Source organism: Paramormyrops kingsleyae, chromosome 1 (genome assembly GCF_048594095.1).
Source record: "Paramormyrops kingsleyae isolate MSU_618 chromosome 1, PKINGS_0.4, whole genome shotgun sequence".
Classification (NCBI taxonomy): domain Eukaryota; kingdom Metazoa; phylum Chordata; class Actinopteri; order Osteoglossiformes; family Mormyridae; genus Paramormyrops; species Paramormyrops kingsleyae.
Window position 1 is genome coordinate 49,843,629 of NC_132797.1, and position 19,804 is coordinate 49,863,432.

Sequence of the window (19,804 nt, forward strand, 5' to 3'; positions counted from 1 at the left end):
TATATATTTTTAAATAATGCAATCAGTATTTCCCTAGTAACCAGCTCTGCCACTATAGCAACACCCGCGTAAATTGTAAGAGAAACGTTCCCAGGTAGCAAAATGACTCCGCGCCGGATCCGCGCCAGACATATCACGAACTCCGGAACAGATCCGCACAACAGGTCCGGAACAGAGTCCACCTGCACAACGGGACGGATCCGGAACAGCTAAAAATCACGGATTCAACGGTACAGACTCGCCCCATATCCGCCAATATATTGATTCATTTAAAAAATGAGACTTCAAATTGTACAAACATAATTTATTTAAGAATCAGAACTTCATATTTAAACTTATATAACATAGCTTTATTTTAACAACAAAAACAATCACTGGGCACTCAGACATTTTGAGGCACAGGCACAGTCTTCCTATTCATTTTATCTAAAAGAAATATACAACACAAAAGACATGTTCATGTTGTACGTCAAGGAATGCTGGCAGCACCGTTTGATATATTTCAGGCTAATGTGCTAAATCACGACCAGTTTACCACACTGTACGTAAATTAACTTACATTTTAAACAAATTTTAAAGCAAAAAGTCGCGTTCAGTTGTTTAATTATTACCTCCACAATCTGTGGCTGATCCCATGCAGTTTCGGAGCGGTCACGATACCCAATTCCTCCTCACAGAGATTCAGCTACCTCCCCTTAGCCAATTATGTTAGCGTTAACGTACCTGTCTGATAATGTAGCGGCCCGTTTACCAATTTGAGCTTTAAAAATGTATTTTAATGAAGTTGATGTTACGTTTAGTAACAATAAGTAACTTTAATTATATTTAACGGCATTTACTTCACTGCGTTTGTGCCTGCAGATGAATCTTCAGCGAAGCTTCAAAATGAAAAACGCGCGTTAGGTGTGTTGATCCGCCCAGCCTCTGTAACGAGTCCGTGTTTGGACTGGGTGTTTTCTGTGGGCGGGGCCTCACTCTGGCAGGTTAATAAAATTGAATGTGACTGTCAGGCGGATCTGCCGACTTAAGGGCAGATATCTGCTATCTGGGTTAGAAGACGACACAATGGACAAGAAGACAACACGACGGACACGAGGAGGACACGATAAAGGGAGAAACGACATGTTTGCACTTGTTAAATGGTGTGGCGGGGTTGATGAGGGCAAATTTAGTATTGTAAATGTTAAATACATAAGGAACTTTGATTTGGAGAGTTATGAAAACGGCGTGATTACATACGAGGACCAATTTGCCGTCGAGTGGGGTGCGGGAAAGCCACCCAAAGGTGGATTCCCCATTTATATGGCTACAATTCAATCAGTTGGAGGTAAGTTAAACCTAAAGTTTTTTGCACGATTTTGTATTGGTTATGCAGGGATGTATGCTACATAAACATAAATACATAATTTATAACGAAACCACGTTGTTAAGGAGTTTAATGCGTATAGACATATGTTTAGTTTTGCTGAGGGAAAAAGCTTCCTTTGACTTCCTTCGATCCAAGTATCGATAATATCGATAATAATGTTGGTTTTGATATTGATCAATACCAGTTCAATGAGATCGATACTTCAGTTTCAAACTCTCTCCCGAAAGCGCTACTGCTCTCAATTGCTGGTCCCGGCTGTCACGTGACTCAGCGGCGCCAGGCTAGCAAACAGGCGCGGGCACACACACACACACACACACTATAATATTCATAATAAAGTATTGTAATAGTGGGTCGCTGAGTCATGCTCGCAATAATTAAACAGCAGGGATAGTTCGGGGTTTAATCATCAGATGGCCTTTATTACACCCGCACTACTACAACCCACACACCGGCACTGCTCACCGTGCACGTCGCCCCGTTTACTCCTCATACACACGGTGGGCGCACGCACGCACGCACACACACACACACTACGTACATACAACAATAAACATTAACCACGATACATGGCATAACAGACAGCAAATTTAAAATCACACAAGCGATTACTGAAAACTATTTACAAGCTGGCATCAGTCCAACATGCCGCACTGCCGGCTGGCACCTCCGCACTACAGTATTTATTTACTTAGAAACTTTGCCCAAAATCTGTCCTGGGTTTTACCTAATTAATCAAAAAAATAAATCACAAAAACACTTGAAGGTAATGAAAATTAATTCAGCTTTAGCAATTTGATGATGCATCCACCTTAATTAAGAAGTATCGATATCGTATCGGCGATACTTTCCCTGTATTTACTTGGTATCGACATCGATACCAAATCTTGTAGTATCGCACACCACTAGCCAGACTGCAAGAGAAGTGCGCCCAAATAAGGTGTAATCACAGTAGGTGGCACAAATTGAGTCAGGAAGCTTTCAATACAGCAGTTCTTATAATGTAATTTCTTTTGCGTTTGCGATTTTTGTTTACAGTTTTAAACGAACTTTTTAGAACGTTACACAAAATCGTTCAAGTTTCATTGTTCAATGTGAACGTGTTTGCGGCAAGCGTTTGCTTGTGTTCAGCAGAGCATGTGAGCGGAGCGTGAGCGAGGAACGGAGCGGGCGGAATTTGGTCAGAGCGCGGAGCGGTTTTTTAATTAAGGCTGGAGTGGTCGCTTTGTCTCGCTCCAGTTTCGCTCCGATACCGCTCACACTACGTATGATTCTGAGGCGTGCCCAAATCTACCCGGAATTCATCTGTACAATTATCAAGACTTACAGAAATTGGCCGAGATGCAATTCGCAAAGTATTTCTCAAAGGAAACTGATAAATCATATAAGTGTACTATTCTTATCAAACGTATAGATGACAATAATGTACAGCAAGAACAAGAATGTGGTGAAACTGTTTCAGTGAGTAAAGATTCACTTTGGAATCACTTTTCTCAGAAACGTGAGAGTGTGCTACGCGAACAGGCGGAAGCCAGAGCAAAACGCGAGCAAGTTTTATATGGTTGTCATTGGCGGTTCTAGACGGGGGCCAGGGTGGGCCAGGGCCCCTGTAGAATTGCTCTTGGCCCCTGTTATGGCCCCTGCACCGATCAGCCAATGATTTAAATTATTAATTTCTAGACGCGACATGCGCTCGTTTGAAAAACGGAACTGATGCGAGTAGCCAACGCGACGTGTTTCTAGACGGGCTCATTAACGCGCTACACATGCTGTTATCTGCAACCTGAAGAGACCAGCAGTGGCGCGAATTGTGAACTTTGCTTCTGATAGATAAGCTGGAGCCCTGAATGGACTAACCTGCAAAGCAGAGAAGGTAAGGAAAATGATTAATTTCGTAATGTCATTGTTTGCGCAGATTCGTGTTTTACTGTTATTTAGTGATGCAATATTTTTATTACGCTCAATCACGCATGTTGCTCTTGTTATGTTTGTGAATAAGCAAAGCCAGTGAAGTCAGTATAGCCTACAGTATGTTGGTCATGTTCGCTAAGAACCTTCATATTTCTTAAAGGTTCGTTGTGCAGCAATATGTAACTTAATATTTATTTGTGAAATTTATGAAATAACCGAGAGGAGCTTACAGTATTTAGCTTATTTGTGAAATGCAAAATGCCAATACTTTGCGAGACATAAGAGGTTACAATCCTCTCCGTTTTCTTTTTAGTAGGCTAGGCTATCATCATGAAAAGGAGCAGGAAGGACATTATGTCCTTTTTTGCACCTGTAGGCAAAAAACAAAACAGAGAGAGTGAGGGAGAGGAAAAAGAGCATGAGAGAGCTGAGGAGCAGGAGGAGAGAGAAGTAGTTATGGAGAGAGAGCCAGACATGGAAGTTGGAGAGTTGGAAAGTGAGGCATCTGAAAGGCAGCATGAAAGTGAGGAGGAAGACATTCAGAATCAGATTGAGGGACAGAATGAGGGACAATCCAATGACTCATTGGGACAACCAGATTCACCATGCATGTCAAGTAGGCCTACAGCACCATCAGGTTTGTGATGTTTTGTGTGTGCACAGTGTGTACGTGTAAGCAGTGTAAGCCTAATAACAATTCATACTCTGTCCATGTTAAGGGTAAACTCTAATTGTAAATAATAATTAATAAACTAGATACATTTATAAATGAATAATAATACATTTAATTGTCGTCAGTTTCACTCTCATATAAACTGAATTAATCTTTCTCCAGATATCAGCAAGTGCATTGATGACACTCCAGTGCAGCCACATCTCAAGACCTTCCCCACCACACCAATGGGGGACAGGAGGCGCAGCTTTCAAGCCAGCTGGTATGACATTCACCCCTGGATAGAGTATTCTGTGATGAACGACTCAGTCTTTTGTTTTGCATGCCGCCACTTTAGTCCAGCAAATGTAACCACAATGGTATTTGATTCACCACTGGGTTTTAAAAATTGGAAAAAGGCAACTGAGAGAGAGGGAGGTTTTTCAGCACATACAAAGTCAGACCGACACAAGCAGGCAATGATTGCGTGGAGAGATCACCAGAGAGCGGTCAGAAATAATGCAACTCTAGCTGATGCTCTTAATAAGGAGCACTCTAAACAAGTTAAAGAAAATAGGGAACATATTAAAACAATTGGTGAAGTACTCTTGCTTACAGCTAGACAAAATATAGCACAAAGAGGACATGACGAATCGGAGGAATCTAAGAACAAAGGCAACTTCAAGGAAATTCTTGATGTAGTTGCTAATCATGATGCAGTTGTTAAACATAGATTGACAACCATTAATAATGCAAAATACACAAGCAAAATAATTCAAAATTAGGTGCTGGATTGTTTGGCTGAAATGATTAGGTCAGAAATCATTGATGAAGTAAAAGACGGCGAATTCTTCAGCATCATGGCAGATGAAACAAAAGATGTTTCAAAGAAAGAACAGATTTCTTTCATACTCCGTTACTATCACAATGGAGTCATTAAGGAGAGTTTCCTTCATTTTGAATGTGCAGAGAGACTTGATGCAGCAGGGCTTACAGAAAAAATAGTCCACTTATTGGAACGTCACGGGCTGGACTATAAAAACCACCTGATAGGCCAAGCATATGACGGTGCTGCAGTAATGAGTGGTAAACACTCAGGGGTGCAGGCAAGAATAAGGGAGCAAGCAAAATATGCATTTTACATTCACTGCAGTGCACACTGTCTCAATTTAGTGCTTGTGGATGCTGTCAAAGCTGTCCCAGAAGCAGATGAGTTCTTTGCATTATTACAGTCTCTGTACATTTTCACCTCTGGGTCATATGTGCACTCAAAATGGTTGGCTGTACAGACGGAGATGTATGGCAGCACAAGAGAGCTACAACAATTAAGTGATACCAGATGGGTGTGCCGATTTTTGGCTCTTCGTAATATAATGGACAGATTACCTGCTTTAAAACAGATGCTGCAGGAGATAGCTCAAGAGCGTAGAGGAGAGAAATCTTCTGAAGCCCGTGGTCTTCTGGCCCAAATTGACCTTGAATTTGTTGTACATCTTGTAACACTTCGGAAATTGTTCGGGGAAACAAAGCTGCTTTCTGATATGCTCCAGTCAACAACTGTTGACCTTTCAAGGGCTGTTGATTTAGTTGAAGCTTTAGTTCAGACTTTGAATGATTTCAGGCAAGAGTCATTCTTTGATAACTTATGGGATGAGGTGTTGAATATCTGTGAGCAGTGTGATGCTGCCACACAGTCAGTGGCAAAACGCCCAAGGAAACTTAGCTCCAGATTCCGTGAATACCACATACTAAGCACTGTTGGTCAGAGCGAGCTAGAAAATGATAAGGAAACATTTCGGACTTTATTCTTCTATCCTGTCATTGATTGCATGCTTAGTGAATTAAGCAAGCGCTTCTCAAAGACCAATTGTGATCTGATGTGTAGTATCCGATCTCTCAATCCCAAGAGTGATGCCTTTTTAAGAGACACCACTTTGTTTGACTTTGGCCGTTTATATGGTGCTAATATTGAGGATCTGGGCCATGAGCTGCATCAATTTAAGAGACTTTTGGAAAGAAAAGTACAGGGTGGTGTGATTGAGAAGCCATCAGACACAGTAGCACTGACACGTTTCACTGAGCCATATAAAGAAGTATTTTTTGAGCTCTTTAGACTATGCAAAATAGCTGTAGCACTCCCAGTGAGTTCCGCCTCTTGTGAGAGGAGTTTTTCCACCTTGAAACTAGTGAAGACCTACCTCCGGTCTACCATTAGTGAGGAGCGTCTGAGCAATCTTGGGGTGCTCAGCATTGAATCCAGAAGGTCCAAGGCTTTGAACCTTGATGCATTTGTAGACCGTTTCTCAAGGAGTCACAATCGCAGAATCTTGTTGTTGTAGAGTTTCAGCCAAGTGCACATGCAAATGCTTTTGGATTTTGTGATTTTCAGCATGTGAATTTCTTTTTTTCTGTCAACTCTATTTAATTTTTTTATATTTTTACTACTACAGTGAGATAATGACCATGTAATTTAACGAGATAATGTAATGTCATGCTGTAAAACATAACTGTAAATTTAGAATAAAACGTAAAAAAATAAACTAATGACCCGTTTTGCCATTATCTATGGTTATAAATGTGCCCCCCTTAAAAACACACTGGCCCCACCTCGGCCCCCCTGGTGATTTTGGTCTAGAACCGCCACTGATGGTTGTAGCATATCAAGTGTAGGCTATAAAGTAAATTAAAGTATAAAAGCCTATAAAGTAAATATTGGTAATCAAATAAATTCGTTTTGCCATTCAAAGTAGGTCTAATTAGATTTTTTTAAAATTTCACGTAACGCTGTCAGTGAAATTTTATTTTAGAGACGTGCTGCATCAACAGAAAAAAAACTGAGGAATTTAAAAAGTGCCTGTACATTTTTTAGCCTATTAAGCCCACTGATTCATTTATTTTTAAGGCTATTTTTCTGTGGAGTGCCATTGCCAAACCTGTCTGTTGTTACCTATAAGTTGCTTAAAAATAAATATTGTCTTTTCTGACTGGCAATGTTGCCGTTGCTCATATTTCTTTATGACATAAGGCTTCGGTTAAAGGTGACATTTGTTAGGCATGCAGATTATTTGTCCCTCTTTTAAATTGGAGCGAGCGTGGAGCGATTTGATTGGTGCGGGAGGAAATTTTAGTGGAGCGAGGAGCGGTGTTGAGCGGAGCGGCTTAGTGCGAATTAGAGCGGAGGAGCGGGCGGAGCCAACAGCCTCATGAGTGAGGAGCGGAAATTCTCATCGCTCCGCTCACATGCTCTGGTGTTCAGTGAATCTGAACGCACCTGAGATTATGTAGGATAATGCCTACATCTACCGATATGATCGAGTGATCTACATTTTCAAAAAAGTTGGGACGTTTTATAAAATCTAAATAAAAACAAAATACTATCACTTTCAAAACATTCAAGCCATACATTTGTCAGAGAATAGTGCAAAGACAACATATCAAGCATTAAAACCTGGCAAAATTATTGTTTTGGGGAAATTATAGATGGCACGGTGGTGCAGTGGTTAGCACTGTTGCTTCACACCTCTGGGACCCAGGTTCGAGTCTCCACCTCGGTCACATGTGTGGAGTTAGCATGTTTGCCCCCTGTCGTCGTGGGGTTTCCTCCAGGTACTCCGGTTTCCCCCCACAATCCAAAGTCATGCTGAGGCTATTTGGAGTTCCTAAATTGCCCATAGGTGTGCATGTGTGATTGACTGGTGTGTGAGTGTGCTCTGTGATGGGCTGGCCCCCCTGTCCAGGGTTGTTCCCTGCCTTGTGCCCGTTGCTTCTGCAATAGGCTCCAGACCCCCCCACGACCCAGTAGGATAAGCAGGTTGGAAAATGGATGGATGGATGGATGGGAAAATATTTGCTGATTTCAAATTTGATACTTGCAACATGTCTCAAAAAAGTTGGGACAGGGCCAATAAAATGCTTTAAAAGTTGAATAATGCTAAAAACAACACAAAGAGGAACATTTCAAAACTAATTATATTGACTGCCAACAAGATGTGTAGGGATTCATTACTCATTTATTATATAAAAGTATTGAATCACCAAGATTGCATGTATATAAGACCTATTTCTGTAATGAAAATCATTGGATGGTTTTATGAGATCATAAAATGTCCATTGTCTATAAACATACTTTGACACTCCAGCCACCCAGACGTTATATTTTGAATGAAGGCCTTAAATATTACCAGGTAATAAGGGTAAACTGCATTCTGTACTAAGTTCCAACAGTGTGGTTCCATCATAAGGGCAACCAGATGATATAATGGGTGGCTTGCAGCCTAGATCTGTCACATTTTAAGCATCACAAAAAAGAAAATATGATGAAGAAGACACATATCAGTTGAGCTGCTGAAATCATGTCTAGGACAAGAGATAACATTCTTTATATAAAAATCATCTTGTCAGTTAACGTAATTAACTGTGAAGTGTCTTCCATTTTTTTGTCTTTAGTCTTATTCAAATTTTCCTGCCTTTTACTGACACCATCCCAATTTTTTTGAGACATGTTGCTGGCCTCAAATTTGAAATGACCATAAATATCCCATATAACAATAAACAATTCCAGTTTCAACAACTGTTATGTTGTTCTTGGACTATTCTCAAACAAATATGTTGCTTGTATGATTTCAGAATTATAGCATTTATTTTTTATTCAGTAAACACAGTGCCCCAATTTTTTTTAGTATTGGGTTTGTATTTGTGATATTGAGTGGGCATTACATTATCATTTACCTCAGACCCTTGTTGGTAACTACCAGAGTGTGTTAGTAGCAATGGTGACTGATATTTCTCTGTAATAGACATGAATACTTTGGAGCGAAAGCTGGAAAAACGGTCAAAGAAAGATTCTGAAGATGGTGCCATAGTGAGAAAGAGAATACGTATCGCCAAACGTCCGTTGGAGGATAAGGATGATTCCCCTACTGCCATGGCCACAGTCAGTGGAACCAAAGTGAGCTTTTGCTTTATGTAACTCTTTACCTCATACAGACGACATTTGACACCCCCTGTACCCACAATAATGAATTTTAGGTGGCTTGGGACAAAAATGTCATAAGCATGTAAGCATTATGATATATATATATATATATATATAACCAAAGCAATAATTTGTATGTTTTAATTTAAAAAGTTTTATTTATGTATTGCCACAGGACAAAACAGCTGCCATTCAAAATCAAGGGGCGGGAATCTTAGCCTCCATTTCCTCGGAAGAACATGCTGAAAATAGTGGCAACGAACTCTCACTTGTGCGTCAAGAATTGATGGAAATAAAAAAATTCATCTTCACAGGTAAATGTATTATATTTCCAATCTACATACACAAACACACTGTAAAACTTAAAGGTGAGATAGAATGGATGAATAGAGTATTGTACCTTGTTCTCTGATGTTAAAATAGAATATATTCAACTTTAATTTGCCAAAAATAAGCTGAGGTGCATTTTATATTTAGGCTGCTTATTGAAACTGTACATTTGGCTAAAAAATACCGTGGTTAGTGACAAGTTATCTTCATCTTCTACCAAAGCAAATAGCCTATCGTAGTCAATATTTTTAAAAACCAATCAAAGCAGCGGAGATATTAGCTACTGTATCCCCCTCCAAAGTGTCAAAATTCATCCTGTCGAGCAAGCGAGTGCTGTGCAGACACGAGCGCGTAGATAGGGTCCAGCGTAGAGAGGATGGGTTTTCAGCTCGCGAGCGCACAAGTGCTCGTGATTCGACTTTTGGCACTAATTTAACGCTGAGCGAGTGCTATGCAAACGCGAGCACGTAGAGAGCATGGGTTTTTTGCTCGCGAATGCATACGTGCGCGTGGTTTTTATGCGAGCGAGTTTTGGCACTAACTCATATACATAAATGTCTTTGTGCTATTTGACATCATTGTAAGCTTTGTTCTCATTCGCCCATGTTTTAGTGGCTATTTCTAAGTTCAAGATATGAGGGAGGGCATGACCATAATACGCTGATGAGATAAATGCAGAGACTGAATTTCCTTCACAGGGTTCTATTCTTTAACTTATTGGCTACAGTTTTTCACATCTGTTTTTCCTGTTGATGCAGAGATACCTCAGATAAAAGAAATGCTTAGAAGCTCCATGCACCTCGGCAGTCCAGAGTCTCTCCCAAGCCCTTCAACCCCTGTTCAAACAGTGAGTACTTTTTTGCAGTGCTGGAATGCATGTGAAATGCCTCACCTTGTCTTCTATATTAATTGGTCATGATCAAATACTATTTACTGTAAAATTGTCCTAATCTAATATCCCATATTTCCTGGTACCTTGTGGCAACGGCTCTTTCTGCCACCACATATTCATAATATGGAATCTCCTACAATGAGAGTAGGGACCAGGAATGCTTGACATCATCAGAGGTGGACATTTCAGGTCCGGAAAGTAAAAATCCAGACCAGGATTTTGTTTCAACCAACCTGCTGAGTATAAAGATTCACAGCCATATAGTACTCAGCTGGTTGGTTGAAACAAAATCCTGGTTTGGATTTTTACTTTCTGGACCTGAAATGTCCACCTCTGGACATCATACTATTGGGACCAATTGCAACAGTCAGTTGTACATAAATCTTGGATGCTAAATATTTACCTTACTATACTGAATCAAAACTTTTAAAGGAATACGCTAACCTGAAGCTAAAAACACTACTGTCAGTCTAAGAAAACGGCTGGATGAACTTCAGAAAAGTAAAACTCAACTGTTTAACTGTAGGGGAGGTAGAAAATGAGTAAGTTAGCCCAAAAGGTGGCGTATTCCTTTAAACCTATCAATTTCATTTTGTTCAACAGGAAGAAACTTTTCTTATTTTGTTCAACAGGAAGAAATTGTCCCGGGTCCAGGTGTTTACGTATCGCGAAATGTCTGGCGCTCTGCTTGCCAGGCATCCAGTGGGACTTCAATGGCCAGGATTTTGCTGCTTGGGGTGTTCGACATTGAAACACTTGTTAAAAGTAATTTGAGAGGTTAGTATTATCTGTACAGTAGTGTAGAGCGTGGTTAAAAATCCTTATTCCATGCTCACATTCTCAATTTCTTTAAATATTCACATCCTGATTGTAGTCAATTTACTTTTATATTTCTGCATTTAGCAGATGCCTGTAGGATCACACATGCACATATCACAGGGCCTAAATTCCAGGTGGCCTGAGACAAGGCCGAGCCTGGTACGAGAGGCACCAAAGGGGGGTTACACACACAAACACACACACACAGATAACCAGGGAGGCTAGCACTCCAACTTTTATTGCCCAAAGATTTAGGGACCTATAGACAAGCAGAGTGGACTTCACGGACAGGGGTCCCTTGACTTGGCACACAACCCCCTCCACATACACTCTGCCTTACATCTCACTCACCCAACAGACGAACACCCTAAAGGAAATTTCAGTTAAGTTTGGCTTTTGTATACCCTGTATATTGATTTACTCACGACTACTAGTCTCAATATACAGATACGTTATGTTTGTATGTGTCCTTAGACAATCTTAGTGTTTTGTGTGCCACCCTTATAACCATGTTCACGGAGTATCACCTATTTCAACCCTTTGCACTTGAACACATATAAATTTAAATAAATAGATAGGTATAGCTACCATTGTATGTATGTTCTCATGGTATACCAGAAGAATCTGGAAAGTGAGTGTAATCAATGTGTCCTAACTTTTAGAGAGTCTGCTTTGTTAAAACCCCCCCCCTTCTCTTCCAACATTCCTTTGTGGTCCTTATCTGATCTTGGTGGACAGTCACCAAGTTTCTTTGTTTCTACCATGCTATGTTAAAAGAACTGAATTAAGGTGTATCTTATCCATTCTGGAGAAGATGAATTGGCACAAGCCACACCAAACAAAATATGTTGTTTCCAGATGTGCAACTTATATTGATATTACCACAAACTAACAGCCACGCCTATCTATGGATAAGATGTGCTGTTTGTAATAGGAATATTTGATGTAATATCCGCACAAAGTGTAACATCTGTTGAGGTGCAACCCAAAACCCCTGTATCCTATACTGATGTGAATCAGTCACATAGATACAATAATTAATTGTTTAATCAATTAATGCAGATGGTATGAGGTATGTACCTGTGAAGCTGGTATGGCATGTTTGGTGTCAAACTGATGGAAAATCACTCCTGATTCTAAATCTGGTCAGTGATTACCATAAAAGTGGATGTACCAAAAGTTATAACAGCTTAATGAAAATCATCAGTAAAGGTAGAATCAGTCGGGCCATAAATCCCAAAAGGACTGATACAGACCCCCTTCCGAAAGCCCGCCAAATGGATGGCCAGCCATTGGGCCAGGATTCGAATTCCTGGTCATCCCTATTCATGAACCTTAGACCATAAAAACCTGGACCTCAGAACAAAGCAGCGCAGAGAACACCCAGCAGCCGTACAGAAAAGACCATCATCCCGGGAGACGAGAAGCCCACCAGAAACCCTCCGGTGAAGGCCCAGCTGAACAAAGAACAGCACCCAAGACAAAGCTTCACCAGGAGAGAGAATCCAAAGGGGCTCCACTCCACTGCTTCAAACGCCGCGCCTTCCTGAGTGCCATCGGCTCAGCAGCTCTGCCATCAACTGCCAAGACCCCCCCCCCCCCCCCACTCATCAACCAAGTAAACCAACTTCCTTTCATTCTAACAACTTAAGCTGTTCTGTTAACCTGCTATAAGACTTTAGGGTCGTGTTTCCACAAACTGTGCTTGCTTTGCAGAACAGTATTTCCCATTTAAGGTTACTCATTTAAATCCGGTCATTGCATTTTCATAATTACATTGTTTGTTTTATTCCGTTATTTCGTGTTTGTTGTTGTGTTAGGTATAATGTCTGTCTTATGTTAGTTGTAGTGTTAGCTAGGAATAAATGCATGTCTTTTACACAACTTTAGCCTCCGTCATTGAGTGTCTCATAATAAGTTCCTGCCTTTGTGCGATCTTGCTACACGCTCTGAACCTCAAACTCGCCTGAAACATCGCCAGACTCTCTCTCATCGGCCGTGAGGGGGGCTTCGCTTTCGCTATTAAACTTTAATTAATTCAAACATATTGGTGGAGAATATTAAAATTTATTTGAGCTATTAATTCCTACATGCCTTTATTCAAAGCAACTTATATTTGTCAACTATCAATTTCTTCAGAGCCAGTCTCCCCTAGAGCAACTTAGGGTGGTAGCCCTAAGATTTGAATCCATAATTTCAAGGCTATAACCATACTAGCCAGGTTCTTTAACCACTATGCTACCCTTCCAGGAATCACAATGTGCCTTAATGCCCTCATGGTACCGACCAACCCTCTGGCTCAAGGACTACCTTACTGAACTGACTAAAATCAAACCGAACTGGACTACTCAGATAATGCAATTTAAAGTCAAATACCTTGTACATGTATACGCCAATCATACTGAAGTTGGAGTGGAGGAACCCTGTGTGCCGTGTCGTCTGCCTTCTGCCCCTTCTTCCAATGGAACCTACATATAACATTTTCATATAATTTGCATTATGTGCCTTATACAGGAAAAATTCAGGAATTGAGCTCTTAGCCTAGCTGATTATTATTAACAATTTGATTATGGGGGCGATGGTGGTGCAGGTGGTAGAAGTACCATTTGGCACCTCTGCAGGTTTGAGCCCCGTTCTGCCTGACCCCATCAAAGTGTCCTAGAGCAAGATACTGAACTCCAAACTTTTTCCAGTGGCAGGTTGGCACCTTGAATGGCAGCCTCTGCCACTTGTGCGTAAATGGGTCAATGTAAGGCATACATTGTAAAGCGCGATGAGTGCTCGTAGGAGTGGAAAACGCTATATAAATGTAGTTCATTTACCATTTAAGTTGTTCATCTAAATGGGCCGACTGTGTTTGTGTGTCTGTTTTAAACCATTTTGTTGGTCAGGCTGCCGATAATGAAAATGTACTGAAAAATACTTTTTTCCCTCAGGAGGGGAATCCAAGGTCTCTAAGGGGGGAGATGGGGAGAGAAGAAGCGCCCTGGATGAAGTAAAAGTGAGAGCTATAATGGGTAAGTTATCATTTTGCTATTTGACATCATCTGCCACAGATTAAACTGTTGTGAGCCTAGACTCAGCCAAATTAGCTACTGGGCTGAGAAGTATATGATTAATTTTCTGCATAGTCAACTTTAAAAGTGGTTACCTATGGCATTCAGCCTTCATTTACATTTACATACCTGCCAACCTGTACGCACTTTGCATAGTAGCCATGCATTTTGACATTGACATACGCTGATACGTATTGTCATTTAAAAGTACGCAAATTTAGTGAGTTTGCCTAATTTGAAATTAGGTATTTGTCGACAGGCTTCAGTGCTGCTGCAGACTGCAAATCACAGAATGCAGTATTCAATCTCCTTGGCCCTCCGGTACAAAAACAAATATGAAGCATTAAGCGAGAACGATAGATGCACAGAGGCAACAGCAACGCTGACCTCTCGAGTCCCTGACCCCTCCCCACTCTGCTAGTCTTCCTCGTGTCAGGTTATGAGCTGCCTTGCAAAGGTAGTTTTGGAGGGAAATTGGAAATTGAGATTCTAAATTAGATTAAATTTGTTTTAATGTTAGCCTTACGTTAATGTTGCAGTGTATTTGCAAGCTAGCTCATGTGTAGTCATTTGGCAAATTTATTGTCCATGTGTTGCGTAAAACACCCGGAGAAACACAACTTAACGAAACTAGGCTAAAACTAAATGTTTTTCCATAAACCTGATTAGAGACAGACAAACTGCTCATGCTGCTGATATAGTTATTGGGGCCAAACGCACGTCACAAAACGGCCCAAAACCATGGCTATATTATGACTTCCCATGTACTTTGTAGCAGTAGCAGTGCTGATAATTGACATTTGACGTAAAACGCTAACATGTAATGTGACGTTGAAATTTCAGAGCAATCGTGTATGATTAAATTAAGAAAGAGCAACACAAATGTAAATAGGTTACTTGCTATAGGTCAGGTTTCTCAACCCAGTCCTCAGGGACCCCCAGATAGTCCACATTTTTGCTCCCTCCCGGCTCCCAGCCAATCAAATACACAGAATACCTGGTACAGGTGCGCAGGGAGCTGGGAGGGAGCAAAAATGTGGACTATCTGGGGGTCCCTGAGGACTGGGTTGAGAAACACTGCTATAGGATAACATGAAGTTCTCATGTTGTCATAGAGGAGATATTTGCTATTCTCATTGATTACGTCTGACAAGTTGAGAGGTTAGGACAATTAGAATATTATAATAATGTTATTTAAGAAAAACATAGGCAACACTTTTCAGACTGTAGACAAGTCAGTTATGATCAAAGAACAGAATTGTCAGGCTAGGATTTTTATGTTTTTATATGTTCCACTGTGAATGGTTTTGTTTATTTTTTTGTGAACAACTTTCTGATATTCAACAAAATTCTTCAAGGTTGGCAGGTATGCATTTATGCATTTAGCAGACACCTTTATCCAAAGCAACTTACATTTGTCAACTATCAATTAGTTCAGGGCCAGTCTCCTAGAGCAACTTAGGGATAAGTGCCTTGCTCAAGGGCACAACGGTGGTGACCGAGACTGGAACTCCCAATTTCCAGGCTATCTGCGAACAAATGTACAATCATTCATGGGGCTGCAGGTAGTGCATCCCAGAATTCTCAAATTTGGCTTTCAAAAACATGTTAGTTCCATTGAGAGGTGTTTGGCACTATGACCCTATCTGGCCTGCAAATTGAATCGGTGCAAAACTGGCCACCATGCCTACACACTGATTGCAGTGTGTGTGGCCGTACTTGCGAACTCACACACTTTCTCACTCAATTTTACTGACTCACACTAGAAGAAATAGCAATAAAGTTTTTTTTAAAAAGTTCATCCGCCAGTGTTTTGTCTGCTTTATACCTGATGCTTTTTTCTCTTAGATGCAGTGATGTCAAAGCATTCTGTTTCTGCGGGACAAGTCGGAACAGCCTTGAATGGCAAAATGGCGGAGCTGAGACTGGCCATGTCTAAAAAAAATGTGAATTAGTGTAATTATGGGGGGGGGGGTGAAAATGTAATCCAAAATATAAAAACAGTTAATTTTTTTTGTGAAAAGACTTGAAATTGTGTTTTTTGTGCAAGCCGTAAAAAACATAGTTTTGCCACTAATGTAAGTGAAAGTACATGGTGTCTGCATATTAGAAGCATATATGCATCCATAATATAAGGTAAAGTACATGGTGTCATCATATTAGAAGCATATTTGCATCCCTAATATAAGGTAAAGTACATGGTGTCTGCATATTAGAAGCATATTTGCATCCCTAATATAAGGTAAAGTACATGGTGTCTGCATATTAGAAGCATATTTGTATCACTAATATAGGTTAAAGTACATGGTGTCATCATATTAGAAGCATATTTGTATCACTAATATAAGGTAAAGTACATGGTGTCTGCATATTAGAAGCATATTTGCATCCCTAATATAAGGTAAAGTACATGGTGTCTGCATATTAGAAGCATATATGCATCCCTAATATAAGGTAAAGTACATGGTGTCTGCATATTAGAAGCATATTTGTATCACTAATATAGGTTAAAGTACATGGTGTCATCATATTAGAAGCATATTTGTATCACTAATATAAGTTAAAGTACATGGTGTCATCATATTAGAAGCATATTTGCATCCCTAATATAAGGTAAAGTATGTACTATGGAAATAAGTACATATATGTGTGTACACATATATGTGTCTCACATATATTTCATAATTATGTGCATATATGGGAAAATATATGGCACTTACATGAAAACGGCCATTTTTGCTATATTTTAAAATATATATTTCATATATGTGTATGTATTTTACATATATGAATATATAGGCAGAAGACATACATGAGCACTGACATTATATATGTAATTTACATATATTGACGTATATTACATTTCTGTATGGGTCGATCTGTACACATCTGCACGGCACGACCATGTTTATATGTACTCAGCGTCACCACAACCACTTCTACCTTATAGTGCACACAGACATATAGGATACACACACACACAAGCGCTCACACGCTCGCTCATATCTCATTCATTTACACGTGCAATATTAGCTACACACACACGTCTATGGGCACACTAAGGCTTGTCTCATGGAATGTTCATGGCTCCAGAGAGAAGAGGTTAAAAATATTTAGTCAGCTTAAAAAACTACAGGCAGACGTTGTTTTATTACAAGAGACTCATAGCCCTGCCACATCTACAGATGAACTTAAAACACCTGAGTTTCCTAATGTGTTCTCAGCCTGTTATAACTCTAGGAAAAGGGGGGTAGCAATTTTAATACATATAAATGTTAATTTCACAGTACTCAACACAATTATAGACCCAGAGGGTAGATTTATAATCATTAAATTATCTATACTTAACAAAAAGTTATGTATTGTTAGTATATATGGTCCAAATGTTGATAACCCTTCATTCTTCCACGTTTTCTTTACCGCACTCTCTGAACACCTAGATAGCGCACTTGTTCTTGGGGGCGACCTCAACTTCGCACTAAATAAAGAAATGGACAGGCTCAGTACAGCTGCTCAGCGCAATTGGGAATCCATAAATATAGTTAAGCAGTACATGAGCGACTATCGTCTTCGCAATGCATGGCGTTCTCTTCACCCCAACCGTAGGGAATATACTTTCTTCTCACACTCCCGTCTGGATTATTTCCTAGTCAGCAGCTCACTGCTGAGTGACATTTCAGACACGGAGATACACCCTATAGCTGTCAGCGATCATGCTCCTGTATCTTTAACCCTAATAAATAAGAAGGCCATTCCACCAATTAGAAACTGGAGATTTAATACATCTTTGCTTAAAGATGGAGATTTTACTAACTATTTCAAAAAAGAGTGGGCTTTATATTTAGGCTATAATGACCTGCCTGGAACATCAGCCTCTATTCTCTGGGAAGCAGGCAAAGCTGTGATGAGAGGTAAAATAATCTCATTCTCATCACATAAAAAGAAAAGAGAAAACAAGTGTATTCAGGAATTAGAAGAAGCTTATATATCGTCCCCGGAACAGGAAATACTGAACAAAATATGTAAAGCAAAATTAGAATTAAATGAAATTATTAATAAAAGAACTCAATTCTTAGCACAATGACTTCGATGGCAAAATTATGAACATCGTAACAAATCAGATAAATTTCTAGCAAACCAGTTAAAAATAAATAGAGAGAAAACAACTATATGTGCTGTTAAAGACTTAACCGGGGATACAGTATATGACCCTGATAGAATAAACAACACTTTCAGGGACTTTTACAAATCTTTATACTCACCACAGATAAACCCATCTAAAGACGAAATTGACCAGTTTCTTGATAGTATAACCCTTCCGAAATTATCAGATAATCAAACGATGGCACTGGATTCTCCGCTGACACCAAGTGAACTCCAGGAAGCTTTGAACAGTATGCCCAATAACAAGGCTCCAGGCCCAGATGGATTTCCATCAGAATTCTATAAAGAATTCTGGACAATTCTGTCACCAACATTCTACAGAATGTTGCAGGAAACCAAGGAAAATGGTAGACTACCACCAAATATGAATTCTGCCAACATTAGTCTCTTGTAAAAACCAGGCAAAGACCCTATATTGCCTACCAGCTATCGTCCAATATTCCTTATTAATGTTGACCTTAAAATAATCTGCAAAGTTCTCTCAAAAAGAATAGAGAAGATAACCCCTCACATAATTCATCCTGACCAAACTGGTTTCATAAAAGGGAGGCACTCATCAACAAACACACGTAGATTACTTAATCTGATTAAGTACTGACTATTCGTGCAATAAAAACCTTCAAATTACAATATTGTCTCTACAGTAGATGCAGAAAAAGCATTCGATAGAGTTAACTGGAATTTTTTATTTGCAGCATTACACAAATTTGGTTTTGGAACCTCTTTCATAAACTGGTTAAAAATATTATATAGTTCCCCAACAGCATGTGTTAGGACAAATGACCAAACATCCTCCAGCTTCTGTCTCAAGAGGGGCACCAGGCAGGGATGCCCTCTCTCCCCCTCACTGTTTGCAATTTTTATTGAACCACTAGCAGCAGCAATTAGACAGGCTATAGTGATTAAAGGCATTAAATGCAAGAATGTAGAACATAAGGTCAGTCTGTATGCGGATGATGTGTTACTCTTTCTCTAGCATTCACAAACCACTCTCTCTCAGGTAATTACATTAATAAACTCTTTCTCAAGAGTCTCAGATTATTCAATAAACTGGTTAAAATCTACAGTTCTTCCAATTAACTGCTCCTTTCAGAACTCTTCCTCGACTCCACTGCAATCTGGGGATATTAAATATTTAGGTATTAATGTTTCACCTAGGCTGGCAAATGTAACTAAATTAAACCACATCCCACTTTTAAAGAAGGTAGAGGATGAGCTAGTTAGATGGAAGTCCCTGCCCATATCACTCATGGGAAGGGTTGCATCAATAAAAATGATGGTGTTACCAAGAATTAATTATTTATTTGCAATGATTCCAAGTAAACCATCACCTGACTGGTTTAGATCTCTGGACTCCGCCATCTCTAAATTCCTTTGGAAAGATAAACCACCGCGTATTAGCTTAAAAACGCTGCAAAGGACCAAGGACAAAGGAGGACTAGATCTGCCTAACTTTCACCACTACTTCTTAGCCAACAGGCTTCAAAACATCTCAGGGTGGCTAAAACATACCCTCTTAGATGAACCTTGGCTAGACGTAGAACAGGCTCTATGCAATAACATAGAGATTTCGGATCTACCACTCATTAGCTCAAACATTAAACGACAAGAATGCTTCAAAAGCATCAGTATCAGC

At 39.9% G+C, this 19,804-nt stretch overlaps 1 protein-coding gene across 3 annotated transcripts; it reads left to right on the forward strand.

The window, feature by feature from the left end:
- The first annotated feature begins 86 nt into the window (after positions 1–86).
- On the forward strand, positions 87–15,971 carry LOC140592597 (uncharacterized). Of its 3 annotated transcripts, XM_072716285.1 has the most exons (10): positions 87–230; positions 862–3,242; positions 3,657–3,917; positions 4,116–4,215; positions 8,729–8,880; positions 9,083–9,221; positions 9,996–10,084; positions 10,762–10,906; positions 13,885–13,965; positions 15,853–15,971. In XM_072716285.1, the coding sequence occupies exons 3-10, from the start codon at positions 3,798–3,800 to the stop codon at positions 15,957–15,959; spliced, it is 933 nt and encodes a 310-aa protein (XP_072572386.1). In that variant the 5' UTR covers positions 87–230; positions 862–3,242; positions 3,657–3,797; the 3' UTR covers positions 15,960–15,971. The 3 variants fall into 3 exon arrangements, with proteins under 3 accessions (XP_072572386.1, XP_072572380.1, XP_072572377.1); XM_072716279.1 differs by lacking the exon at positions 87–230 and having other exon boundaries at positions 601–3,242; XM_072716276.1 differs by lacking the exons at positions 87–230; positions 862–3,242 and having other exon boundaries at positions 3,261–3,917.
- Positions 15,972–19,804: the final 3,833 nt, after the last annotated feature.